Consider the following 14,177-nt stretch of genomic DNA (forward strand, 5'->3'; position numbering starts at 1 on the left):
TTAGTATAGTCTTATATAGTATATGTTGTGATATGTTTTAGCATATGTTATGATATGATTTTATGTGTATGTTTATGTGGTTAGTAGTTTTTCCTTGCTGGGCATTAAGCTCGTCCCTTTATGTTTATATGTGTAGGAAAATAGTTATGGCGGCGGAAAGATTCTTGGCAGCTTGAGGATGTGTATTGAGGCAGGATGGAATCGGTGGATTGCGCATTCGATTCGAGGATGAAGTTTTTAAGTCTTTTAGTTATGATTTCTATGTATTATTTTTTTCGCACTTAATTTTGTAACCAATTTATTTAAGTTATGTTTTGTTTTCAAAACAATGGGATCCCATATCCTAAATGAATTTTTATGTATTTAAGATTTACTTTATAGTTTTTAAATAAAGTTATGGTTATTTCATATGTACGTTTTCTTAAGATTAGTATAGTAGTCATTAATGGTCCAAAGTCTAGAATAGTTGGGTCGTTACAGAATGCCTTCGATGTATCCTATTCGCCCTATGTGTGGATGCATGGGCAAACAGGTTTCATTCAAGGATCAAATGAACTGGCAAGACTTTGAGATGTCTCCAACTCTTTTTTGACCTCGAACTAGTTCGAGCATAATCTTTGTGTGCTTAAATATTTGGTCTAACCATTCAAAGGAGACCTCGAAATAGTTCAAGTATAATTTTTCGAGATGTGCTCCCTTATTCCTGTTCGCCCCTTGTAAGAAAGCAAGGGCGAACACGTTTCATTAAAGGGTTAAGTCAAGTTGTCGCTTGTGTGTACAAGCAAGGTTTTGTAGTGACCTTGAAATGGCCTCGAGCCTTATAAGCTTAGTTCCCTTATGGTCGCACAACATGAGTGATAACTCTACAAATCAGAGTTATTTTACCACTTTTTATATGCTAATTGTTGCTTAGTCTTTGAGTTTTTAAGTAATTTATTAAGTTTTTAAGTAATTTTGTATTTATTAGTCTTATTGTAATTTTCTAGATTTTTGTATGTTTTCATAATTATTTTGTTGTAAAAAGTTTTAGTTAATTAGTTGAATTATTATTGTTTAGTTTGAGGTAAAAAAATGTTGTATTATTGAATTTAAATGTTAAATATAAATTAAGTTATAATTAATATTTTCAAAGAATTAAATTGATTTATTTTATAGTTGAAAATATTTTATTATGATTTATTTTATATTTATTTTGTAAGGAATTTATTGCCTTTTTTTAGGGCTTTGAAAAGTAAGGAAAAGAAAGGAAAAAAATGGCAAAATTGAAAATATGCTCACCACCCATTTCCTTCAAGACCACCAGCCCAGGCCCACTTGGCTCACAAGCTTCTCCACTCGGCCCAAGCTTCAGCCCATGTCCAGCTAAAGCCCCCAGATGCTTCCTGCCAGTCTGAAATTCCGTCCCTTCCCAGCCACCTGATGCACACAGTCACCAATTCCACCAGCAGCCAAGCCGAAGCACCCTTCCCAGCCACGTCTGGGCTTGCCTTCCCACCAATGGCCCGTTTGCTTCACCAGCTAGCAATCCAACAGCCCACAACCCAGCAAGCCCACGCCTAACTCTCCCCAGCCAGCACCCCATGGGCCAGCAACCCCTAGGCCTGACACCAAGCCTCCATGCCAATTTATCTTGAGCCCAACAAAAACACCTTTGTCCCCTTTGCCAAAAATACCAACTTTTTACCCAACTTTTCTACACATTTTACCCCAAAACATCATCATTACACCCTTTAATTTACCCCTATTTGTCATATTATTATTAATTTAATCAATTTAATTAACTTAAATTAATTATTTTAATACTCCCATTTTGGTTATAAATAGGGAATTTTCAAGACCATTTGGAGTGCTTGTTTTGGGAGAGGTTACCATACCACAAGTTCTATACTTTCAAGACCTCTCAATTCTCTTCATCTTTTTCTTCTTTTTGGTCATTTTTTCTATTTATTTTTAGAGGAAAAATTTGGGCGTTTCTCTTCCAAATTTTCCTATTTATGTTTGTAATTTTTAGTTTGTATTTGCTATTTTAGTTATGAGTTTCTAATTTTTTTAAGATTATTACGGTGATGATGAAACAATATGTAATTAGATAGTGTTTATTTTGTATGTTGATTTCCCATTTTATGCAATAAAGTTTATGGATTTTCTTCTTAAAATAGTTTCTGTCATCTTAAATATCATGTATTTTTTTTATTGTTAGCTCATATTTACACTTTGTTCTTCATTAGTGCAAAAACATAATATTCTTTGCGTAATATGTGTCATTAAATTGTACACATCCAATGCTTAGAACAAAAATATTATGTTTTGCCTTATAAATAATGTTCATTGATTTATTTGTTATTTCATTAGATTGATTTACACAAAATGCTTTGAAATTATACTTTTTGAAAAGTGAAGATAGATCTTATATTTTTATAAAAACTTGTGCTTAAATAGAATATCTAATTTGAATAAGTGATAGTTTGATTAATTTCTACTATTACTAAGACTTGGGAGTCAATATACTTTTCAATATTATTGAACTTATATTTTGTAGATTCCATTATCTTAATAATCTTTCTTCTACCATCTTGTTTACAATTATTAATTTAGTTATATATATTTTCTGTAATATCTTTATTATTATCTTTTATTTTCTTTTTATTGTTATAAATTTTCATCAATCTTTGGAGCTATGTTAGAATTTATTAATTTTGGTTTAAAATAGTTTTCTTTTCGATTTTAGACAACTCATTTGGGTTCGACATCCTTGCTTACACAATAACTATTGTATATGAACGATTCGTGCGCTTGCGATTTATAAATATTTAAAACATATCCGTTTTGGGTCCATCAATTTTTTGGCGCTGTTGCCGGGGAGTTGCAAGAAAAGAAACGAAATTTATCTCAAGGTTAGTGAATTCTTCTACTAGTTATTTTAATTTTTGCACTTAAAAAAAACTAAAAAAAATATATATTTATAGAAAACTAAAAAAAAAAAGATAAAAAGAAAATTTGGGACGGTTTCTACCACCCATAAAAAAAAACTTACTTATATATATTTATTGTCTTTTTTAGTTGACGCTACTTGTGCCTCCTATCTATATTTTTAATTTTTATAGTCGATGACACTTGTGCCTCCTAATTTTGTTATAATTTTGTTGTAATTTTCTTTATTTATCTTGTTGTTATTTTTATTTATTTATTGCAAGTTACTAGTTGATGGCAATTTTGCCTCCTAATCTTTGATCTTATGTTTTATTTGATGGCACTTGTGCCTTCTAATTTTTACCTTAATTTTGTTATAGTTGATGGCATGCTATGCCTCCCTACTCTTGCCTAAGTTTTGATAATCTTACTTAATTTTATCTTATTTTTTATTTGTCTTTTATCATATTATCGTATAATTATTTAATATCTTAACATTGTTTTTGTTCTCTTAATTTTATTTAATTTTTCTTTTTACCTTAATTATCATTAAAAAAAAATTAGTTTGTCATTTAGTTTACCATATGGATCATTTTAACTATAGTTAGAATTCTGAGTACAACTATTATAAGCACTCAAATTTAAATTATGGAGAAACTAATGATATGTATGATATGCATGAATCTTTTGATATCCATTTTGCCCCCACCTATAATCCAAATTTTTCATGGATTCATACCCAGTCTCCAATAGGGAATGAATTCAACATGCATAATCAAAGTCATGCCCAATCCAACCTATCATATCCCATTCAACAAGAAACGAGCCCATCTTTATAGGATACCTTACAACAATTCATGCAATCAACCTACCAAATCTTACTAGCCCAGTCTCAGTCGATCTCAAAAATTGAGACAATAATAGGTCAACTTGCAACTGTTATAGAGTCGGAAAAACAAGCTTACCCCATCCAACTCATTCCCAATCCAAATAGTCAAATTGAAAATGAAAAGGACAATGAAGTTGTTGAAGAACTTGTAATGTGCATCCAAACCCCTAATAAAACCAAAGAGTTGGATGAAATAATTTTCGAGGCTCATGAGGAAAATGAAAAAGATATAATTATATCTCAAGAGCCCATGAATGAACAAATTTGTATATTTACTCAAAATGAAAAGAAGTCTAATATAGATATGCAATTTTCTTATTTTATTGATATTCCCTTAAAATTGCATATTTCTAATTTTCTTGTAGGTGTGATGTTATCAATTATTATTTATGGCATTTACACCAAAGTCATAACACACCCTACAAATGAAATTTTACACCATCGATTGAGTGTATGTTAAAAGAAAAAAAAAATTATAGTCGAGCTAAAGACTATAAACTAAAGCGCTCTGTGGGAGGCAACCCATACTTTTTATGTTTCATTTTATATTTCACTTTTGTTGTGTTTTTTGTTTCATGTTTTTTAAAAAGCTTGAAGGAAACTTCTTACCTAAAAAGAAAAGAAGAGAAGACAACAAAAGAGCCAAATCAAGGAAGCATTCATCAAAGGGAGTATTTCTTAATTTTTTCCATTTTATTAAACATTGAGGACAATGTTTCATTTAAGTTTGGGGGTAGTGTGTATGTATTTTTCTTTGTTTTTATGTGTTTTTCTTTGTGTTTATGCATGTTTTTCATTTGTTGTAAAATTAAAAAAAAAACAAAAAAAAAATTGGTGATATTTTTCATTTTCAATGATAAAAATCCTGATTGAGTTTGAGTTTAATTCTCTTAACAATATGAATAATTTTTAAGCTTTGTCTTTAATTACTGGGTCAATTTTGCTCGTACCAAAAATTACATTTTTCATAACAAGAACACTCTAATTTCCTATTAGTTTAAGTGAAAAATAATTTGAATGAAAACTTATTTTTAAAAGGGAAATTGACAATTTAATTAACTACATAAGCTTAACTTTTATTCATAATAATTTTTTAGATTTATGTTCATTGTGCAATTTTTGAGAAAATCTTTTTTATATCACGAGTAGAAAAAAATGTGTTTTAATTTTTCTTTTGCTTGAGGACTAGCAAAACTTTAAGTATGGGGGTGTGATAACTCTACAAATTAGAGTTATTTTACCACTTTTTATATGCTAATTGTTGCTTAATCTTTGATGTTTTAAGTAATTTATTAAGTTTTCAAGTAATTTTTTATTTATTAGTCTTATTGTAATTTTCTAGATTTTTGTGTGTTTTTATAATTATTTTGTTGTAAAAAGTTTTAGTTAATTAGTTGAATTATTATTGTTTAGTTTGAGGTAAAAAAATGTTGTGTTATTGAATTTAAATGTTAAATATAAATTAAGTTATAATTAATATTTTCAAAGAATTAAATTAATTTATTTTATAGTTGAAAATATTTTATTATGATTTATTGTATATTTATTTTGTAGGGAATTTATTGCATTTTTTTAGGGCTTTGAAAAGTAAGGAAAAAAATGGCAAAATTGAAAATATGCTCACCACCCATTTCCTTCAGGACCACCAGCCCAAGCCCACTTGGCTCACAAGCTTCTCCACTCGGCCCAAGCTTCAGCCCACGTCCAGCTGAAGCCCCCAGATGCCTCTTGCCAGTCCGAAATTTCATCCCTTCCCAACCACCTGATGCACACAGCCACCAATTCAACCAGCAGCCAAGCCGAAGCACCTTTCCCAGCCACTCCTGGGCCTGCCTTCCCACCAATGGTCCATTTGCTTCACCAGCCAGCAATCCAACAGCCCACAATCCAGCAAGCCTACGCCTAACTCTCCCCAGCCAGTACCCCACGGGCCAGCAGACCCTAGGCCTGCCACCAAGCCTCCATGCCAATTTTTCTTGAGCCCAACAAAAGCACCTTTGTCCCTTTGTCCCCTTTGCCAAAAATACCAATTTTTTACCCAACTTTTCTACATATTTTACCCCAAAACATCATCATTGCACCCTATAATTTACCCCTATTTGCCATATTATTATTAATTTAATCAATTTAATTATTATTTTAATCCTCTCATTTTGGCTATAAATACGGAATTTTCAAGACCATTTGGAGTGCTTGTTTTGGGAGAGGTTACCATACCACAAGTTCTACACTTTCAAGACCTCTCAATTCTCTTCATCTTTTTCTTCTTTTTGGTCATTTTTTCTATGTATTTTTAGAGGAACAATTTAGGGGTTTCTCATCCAAATTTTCCTATATATGTTTGTAATTTTTAGTTTGTATTTGCTATTTTAGTTATGAGTTTCTAATCTTTTTAGGATTATTAAGGTGATGATGAAACAATATGTAACTAGATAGTGTTTATTTTGTATGTTGATTTCCCATTTTGTGCAATAAAGTTTATGGATTTTCTTCTTCAAATATTTTCTTTCATCTTAAATATCATGTATTTTTTATTGTTAACTCATATTTACAATTTGTTCTTCATTAGTGAAAAAACATAATATTCTTTATGTAAGATGTGTCATTAAATTGCACACATCCAATGCTTAGAACAAAAATATTATGTTTTGCCTTATTTGTTTATTGGTTTTTTCACTAGATTGATTTACTTGTTTTTTCATTAGATTGATTTACACTAAATTCTTTGAAATTATAATTTTTGAAAAGTGAAGATAGATCTTATATTTTTATAAAAACTTGTGCTTAAATAGAATATCTAATTTGAATAAGTGATGATTTGATTAATTTCTACTATTACTAAAACTTGGGAGTCAATGTACTTTTAAATATTATTGAACTTATATTTTGTGGATTTCATTATCTTAATAATCTTTCCTCTACCATCTTGTTTACAATTATTAATTTAGTTATATATATTTTCTTTGATATCTTTATTATTATCTTTATTTTATTTTTATTGTTACAAATTTTCATCAATCTTTAGAGCTAGGTTAGAATTTATTAATTTTAGTTTAAAATAGTTTTCTTTTCGATTTTAGACAACTCCTTTGGGTTCTACATCCTTGCTTACACGATCACTATTCTATATGAACGATTCGTGCGCTTGCGATTTATAAATATTTAAAACATACCTGTTTTGGGTCCACCAATGAGCTTTTAATGAATGGATAGGACCTCGAAATCCAAGTCATCTCGATGAAACCAAGGAATTGCTAGTCTGATCACTATCTCGAAAATAAGTACAGTTGATCATAGAAATTTATGTTGTAGTTTCAGCTCGGGTAATTATTGTCTCGGAGATGAACTCTGTCCCCAACTTGGTTTCACATAGTGGTTTAGCTTGGAGACGAACTCTGTTTATGGCTCGAATGACTCTTGTGGAATGATGACCAGCTCGGGTGTGAGTACCAGATACCGTTCACATAGCTTGCACAAAGGGGTGACTAGCTCAGACGACTTATATGAGTTGACTCGAGGGGTACATATATGTCAGCTTCGAAGATAAATTCTGTCTATAGCTCGAATGTCTCCGACCTCAGAATTTTCACTAATGATTTTGAAGCTCTGTTCAATCCAAACAGTTTTAAAGACTTATAAGCAATCTGATAGACCATGTGTTGTATACAAGTAAATGAACAAGAGATCTTTTCTAGGTTTTCAAGCTTCGTTGTGGTATCCATCGATTCCATAAATGCAAATAAGGTTACAAGCAATGGTTTTATCACTATTCATAACTTGAACAAGCCGTCGCCATAAGTGGATCTATCCTTAAGTCGCTGTGATTGCTCCACCTTGTAACTCAGAATCACTAGATTTTTAATTTCAATATTGTGCCCTAATTTGGACGCAATTAAGTGAAATTATTTTTCATATAGATCTGTGATTTGTCTCGACGAATATGGTGTTTTCTAGCAACTTTCCATTGCTCCGCAGATGGCCTGGATAAAAATGAACAGGAGACTAATCTGGCCCTCGACGACATGTAGAGTCTTCTGGGGATGATTTCCTCAAAGTATTTATTCAAAGACTTCGTTAGATCGAACCTCTTTATCTTGAATCTGTTCTCTCAATGAAAGCACCAAACTGTTGGCGCTGTTTTTCGTCAACTTTAGAACATAAGAGCATAGATTCAAGAATAGAGATATAATCAAATAAATAACACCATATTTTATAGTGGTTCGGCCCCAAAAATATGACCAACGTTCACTTAGTCAATTTTATTAATATTTAAGCTTGAAGAACTATAGTTTCCGGCGAACTTGCGTTGCCGGTTGTTCTAGAGTCCTTTTTCGATTTACATTACATAAGGACTCTGTATGCAAGAATGAACCTTCGACGTTATGAATTGCCTCCCTCTATTTCTATCCCATCTCCTCTTATTTATAGTGAGGAGTTTAGGGTTACAATTAGAACATGGGCTTAGGTTATTGGGCTTGGCCAGCAAATAATACATTACAATAAAAATACAGTTATATTTTGATAAATGGAAACTCTGTACTCCTTTGCTAACCCTGTTATCGTGGATGTTGTGTGTTGAACGAACAAGATCCTTTGCCTTATGCGAACAGAGGTTGAGGAATGCAGCAACGTGACCAAATCCCTTCTGTTGGCGTTTGGTATTCTGCTTTGTACTCTGTGATAACAGGAACCAATTTGCATTGTGTGAGAACAGGAACCACTTTGTATTGTGTGAGAACAGGAACTATTTTGCATTGTGTGAGAATAGGAACCATTTTGCACTGTCTGAGAACAGGAAGGCAAAATGTTTCATTCATAATCCCTACATAATTGTTATTTTTTAAATGTTATAAATGTCCAAAAAATGGGTATAACAATAATAAAAGGAAAATGTTCTCTTAATATTTAAAAGATTTAGTTTAGGAAATTTATAAGTTAAGACGAAGATTCAACTATTTTCTCTGGTTACAATTCTTGAATAGAGTAGACATTAAAATTCTTATATTTTTGTTGCTTTAACTTTTCTAGATGAGCATAAATTTGTATTATCCAACTCTTTGTTGACAATCTTTTGCTTACATTTTTAATATATTCTTTCTTCTCATGAGAAGTAATTTTGATAGGTTTATGTTGGTATTGAAAAATGATATTACTGAAATTTGTTTAGTATATACAAACATTATTTTTTGGTTGATTTTTTAAAAACACAACAAACTTCTTCAGAATGTTCCATTAATTGTACTGCAGAGCAACCCAACACCTCTTCTGCTACATGGGCGAACATAATTACATATATTCTTCTAGTATTCTCATTGATTTCCACATATGTCCTGGCACTGAAATTGATATGTTTTTCATTTGAGCACTGGTTTATTTTAAGAAGATACATTTTTTTTAAATTGTTTAAATTATAAAATACACATCGTGTAAAAACAAATATTTGGGAAGAGAAGAAGCTGAGTGTTGGTTCGTTTTCTCCCATGGTGAAGAAGAAGAAACCAATACGTAAGCCAGTTCATCGGGTAGGAGAGCAAGTTCTACAGCAAAGTTCAGAAGAGAAGTCTCCAGTTCTTGATTTGGATCACGATCGTGGGTTTGAAGGTTCCGAGTCTGCTGCGAATGGTGAAGAAGATGTGGATACTGTTGAGGAGTTGAATCGCCAAATTGATGAGGTCATTGGGTCGGGAGGTAAAGAAACCCAGTGCTCTACTACTGTAAGGACTGGATCGGAAGAATCGGATGATCTGAAGACCTCGTGGGCAGATAAGGTAGGTGAGGATGACTTTCAAGCCTCAGCTCAGAGACAATGGCAATCTTTCACGGCTAGTAACTTGTCCTTTTCGGACCAGAAGCTTAAGTTTACAGAACCGTAATTCAGGGAGGGACGAAAATTTGATAGAATTGATGTTAAGGAGGTCAAATTCCAATCTGCAAATTGGAGCTTGGCAGTCATATGCATGGTGCTAGGAGCAAACCCACCTATGGTAGTTTTTGAAGGGTTCATAAAAAGGATTTGGGGTCATCTTGGGATAGCTCAGATAGCAAGAATGACTATGGGTTTAACAATGGTCAAGTTCAATGATGATGCAACAAGGGACCATGTTCTAGAGAATGACATTATTCACTTTGATAGGAAACCTGTAATAATTCGACCATGGACGACAGATCTGAGTGTTGTTCGACTAGTTCTCTCTGTTCCTCTTTGGATTCGTCTACAAGATTTGGGTCTTCAATATTGGGGTAGTAAATGTCTCAGTGCCCTTGTAAGTACAATAGGCAAGCCAATAATGGTAGACAAATACACAAGAGAACGCTCACATATTCAGTTTGCTCGGGTTCTAGTAGATATGGAAGTTACAGATAACCCACCGAAAAGTATACAGTATATCAATGAACATGGCCAAATCATGGAGCAAGGGGTTGAATATGAATGGTTACCAATTAAGTGTAAGAATTGTACTGGTTTTGGTCATTCAATGACAGATTGTAGGAAGAAGAAGAATGCTCAGTGGGTCATGAAGGAGTCCAAATCAAATAAGGAGGAAAAGGAACATGGTTTATATGGAAATAAGGATGTAGAGTTGGAGCTTGCTGAGACTCAGGCAGGTACAGAAGAGGTTACGGTTCAGGCAAGTTCAGAAGAGGATAAGGTTTAGGCCGAATTAGATGAGACTCTTTTACCAAATAAGGGGGATTCAGCTGGGAGTGAAAAAAGTGATCAGACTAACCAACAGTGGCATACTCCGAAAAAAGTTGTTGTTCAATCAAAGGAGGGACATAGGTCAGTTACAATTGCTAAGAACTTGGGTCAAAAGAACAAGAGATTAAACAAGTTTGTGGTGCTTCAAGAGGACCTGGTAAGTGGTAAAGATGGAAATGCCTTATCAGTTTCCTCCAATGGATAGTAGTAATATTTTGAGTTGGAATGTTAGTGGGCTTAATGGAGTTAATAAGCATAGTCCTGTTAGTGACCTTTGTAAAAGTAACAGAATATGTGATGTGGCCTTTTAGAGACTAAAATGAAGGGCAGCAAAATAAGTAGGTTTATAGATCTTCATTTTCCGAATTGGGATTACTATACTAGTTCAGTTATTGAAGGTCGTCTTTTGATAGTTTGGAGGAAGTCATTTGTTAAGATCACTATCTTAGAGGAATCTAACCAATTTTTTCATTGTTTGGTTAAGTTGACTGGTGTGCAGTAGGATTTTGGTGTAACTTTCGTCTATGGTGTGAATTCGATAGAAGGAAGGAGAAGTCTTTGGGAAGGGCTTCGAAGGCCGTTTCTTAAGGACAAAGCTTGGTTATTTTTAGGGGACTTTAATGCCCCTTTTTTAGGGAAAGACAGATCGGGAGGGAAGCCTATTTTAGACTTGGAGTTGGCTGACCCCATTCGGTGGCTTGTAGAAGCTTATGTAGAGCATTTAAAAAGTGTTGGTTCTTATTTTACTTGGACCAATAACCAAAATGGTGATGCTAGAATTTACACTAAAATTGATCATGTGCTCATAAATGAGAAATGGATTGATTTGTTTCCTCAATCTACTGCTATGTTCAGATGGGAAGCCATATCTGATCACTTCTCTTGTCTTGTTAAAACTCAGGTTCCAGAGAAGATGGGGACTAGGGTGTTTCGGTTCTACAACTATTGGACAAAAAATCATGATTTTCATGCTCAGGTCTTAAGGAGTTGGAAGCTGCCGATTAATGATGCTGGTATTAAGGCCATTTATCTTAAATTGCTGAGACTAAAACATTGTTTGAAAGCCTTTAATATAGACAAAATTGGAGATCTGAAGGTTAACTACTACAAGGCTAAAGAGACTTATCAAGAAGCTCAAATGCAAGCTCAAGCTTACCCCCATGCTCTTAGTTATCAGGAAGTTGAGAGGAAAGCAGCTGAAGCTTTATCTGTTCAGGAAAGGCTTTATCAAAGTTTCTTAGTTCAGAGGATTAAGGTTACTTGGTTGAGACGGGGAGATTTGAATACTTCCTTTTTTTTATGCTTTTTTAAAGAAGCATAAAGCGGAGAATGGTATTGTCTCATTCATTACAGATGATGGAAAAATGGTGGATAAATTCTCAGAAGTGGTTTCTCATTTTGTGGGGCATTTCAGAGATTTTTTGGGAAGTTCCAGCTCGGCCACAGGAAGATTAAAAGTTTAGATTGTAGAGATGGGGCCTCAACTTTCAGTTGATCAACAAATGAAACTTCTTAAACCTTTTTCGAGGAAGGAGATTCGGGTGTCTTTATTCAGCATTCCTATAACCAAATCTCCGGGTCCTAATGGATTTGGTTCAGGATTTTTTAAAGCGGTTTGGCAGGACATAGGGATGAGGTGTGTGCTGCTATTACTCAGTGTTTTGAAACTGGTAATTTCCCTACCGAGCTCCATGGAACAACCTTATCTTTGATTCCTAAGGTTGCTAACCCCTCACGGGCTGTTGACTACAGACCCGTAGCTTGTTGCTCTACATTGTGGAAGTGTATGGCGAAACTGATTTGTAAGAGAATAGCCGATATTCTCCCTGATCTAGTACAACCTAATCAGGGAGCATTTGTCAAGGGTCGCTCTATTTCCCATAATATTATGATTTTTCAAGATCTCATCAAAAACTATGGGAGGACTTCTACTTCTTCGAGATGTGCTATCAAGATAGATCTTAGAAAGGCATATGACACGGTAGATTGGGATTTTCTTGAGGACCTGTTAAAAGCTCTTAGATTTCCTATGAAATTCATCAGTTGGGTCATGGCTTGTGTTAGGAATACTTCTTATTTTCTTCTGATGAATGGCAGAATTCAAGGCAAATTTAAAGGTGGGAAAGGGCTGAGACAAGGTGACCCCATGTCACCTTTGTTGTTTGTCCTTATTATGGAATATCTGACAAGAAGCTTGCAACTAGCTGCTCTTAGTTCACCCTTTAGATATCACCCAATGTGTAAAAGTCTCAAGCTCATAAATCTTTGTTTTGCGGATGACTTATTGTTATTCTGTAAGGGCTATCTCCCTGTTGTTAGAGCTGTCAAGGAGGTTCTTGATGATTTTGCTTCTGCCACAGGTCTATCCATTAACTCTGATAAGTCTCATGTCTTTTTTGGTGGAGTTTCAAACATTGACAGAACCAGAATTGCCCTTGAGTTAAATCTTTCAGAAGGATCTTTTCCTCTAAATTACCTTGGGGTTCCCATGAGGCCTACTAAATGGAAACATGAAGATTGTGAGGTTATCATTCAGAAATTTCGCTTGAAGATTCAGAATTGGGCGAGTAGACACCTGTCATTTGCTGGCCGGATTCAGCCTATTAATTTAGTTTTGCTTGGGCTTCGAAACTATTGGATGTCTATCTTTGTTTTGCCTCAAAGCATAGTCAAGGAAATTGAAAAGATCTGTCAGGGATTTCTATGGGGTTCTTCTGGACAGAGAAGCAAGTTACACATTCCCTCTTGGCAGAAGGTTTGTCTCCCTAAAGCCTATGGAGGCTTGGGATTCAGAGAAGGAGCAATTTGGAACCGAGCTGTGTTAGCAAAATATGTTTGGGTTGTATCAGCTAAACCTGATTTGCTTTGGGTTAAATGGATCCATTCCATTTATTTGAAAGGTGTCAACTTCTGGAACTATGATTTAATAGTAGATTGCAGTTGGTATTGGCGGAAGCTATGTCATCTCAGGGTTCATTTTAGGCCTACTGATATACTTTCTGCTGGTGCGCAAGGGAAGTTTAAGTCTGCTAGATTGTATAACAACCTCTTAGTTCAGCAAAGGGTAGAGTACTACAGAACTGTTTGGAGTAGAATCATCCTTCCAAATCACAGGTTTATGCTCTGGCAAGTGGTTAATTCTCAGCTATTAACTAGGGACAATCTTAGCAGGTTGCATGTTCAAATGGCTTCAGAGATGTGCCCAGTTTGTGATAGATTTCAGGAGAGCCATTCTCATCTTTTCTTTGATTGTAGTCTCTCTAATCAGTTGGTAAATAGCATTTTTGACTGGTTGGGGTTTGTTGCTTGGCCTCTCGATTTTCAAAGCTGGTTGGTGTGGTTGGCTAGAGCTCGAAATGGAGTTAAAGCTGATATTGTGAATATGGTTTGTGCTGCAGTCACTTACATTATATGGAGAAATAGGAATAAATGTTTTCATGATGGTTATTCCTCAACAGTATTGAAACTAACTCAGGAAATTAATTATACTACTAAATATAGGCTAAAGATAGTGTCCAAAAGTCATATCTCAGTTAAGGACCAATTGTATATTCGGCAACTACAATGTAATTAGTAGTTTTCTGTTCTGGTTTGTAGTTGGCAGGTTTCCTGTTGGTGTTTGAGTCTTTGACTCTCAATTGTTTTGACTCTCATTTGTATTGTTCATTTGTTCAATGA

At 34.1% G+C, this 14,177-nt stretch overlaps 1 protein-coding gene across 1 annotated transcript; it reads left to right on the forward strand.

Moving 5' to 3' along the window:
• The first annotated feature begins 9,864 nt into the window (after positions 1 to 9,864).
• LOC133785111 (uncharacterized) lies at positions 9,865 to 14,177 on the forward strand. The gene is made up of 6 exons (XM_062224366.1): positions 9,865 to 10,449; positions 10,570 to 10,656; positions 11,002 to 11,754; positions 11,813 to 11,927; positions 12,122 to 13,956; positions 14,097 to 14,177. The coding sequence occupies exons 1-6, from the start codon at positions 9,865 to 9,867 to the stop codon at positions 14,175 to 14,177; spliced, it is 3,456 nt and encodes a 1,151-aa protein (XP_062080350.1).

The sequence above is a fragment of the Humulus lupulus genome, chromosome 6 (genome assembly GCF_963169125.1).
Source record: "Humulus lupulus chromosome 6, drHumLupu1.1, whole genome shotgun sequence".
Classification (NCBI taxonomy): domain Eukaryota; kingdom Viridiplantae; phylum Streptophyta; class Magnoliopsida; order Rosales; family Cannabaceae; genus Humulus; species Humulus lupulus.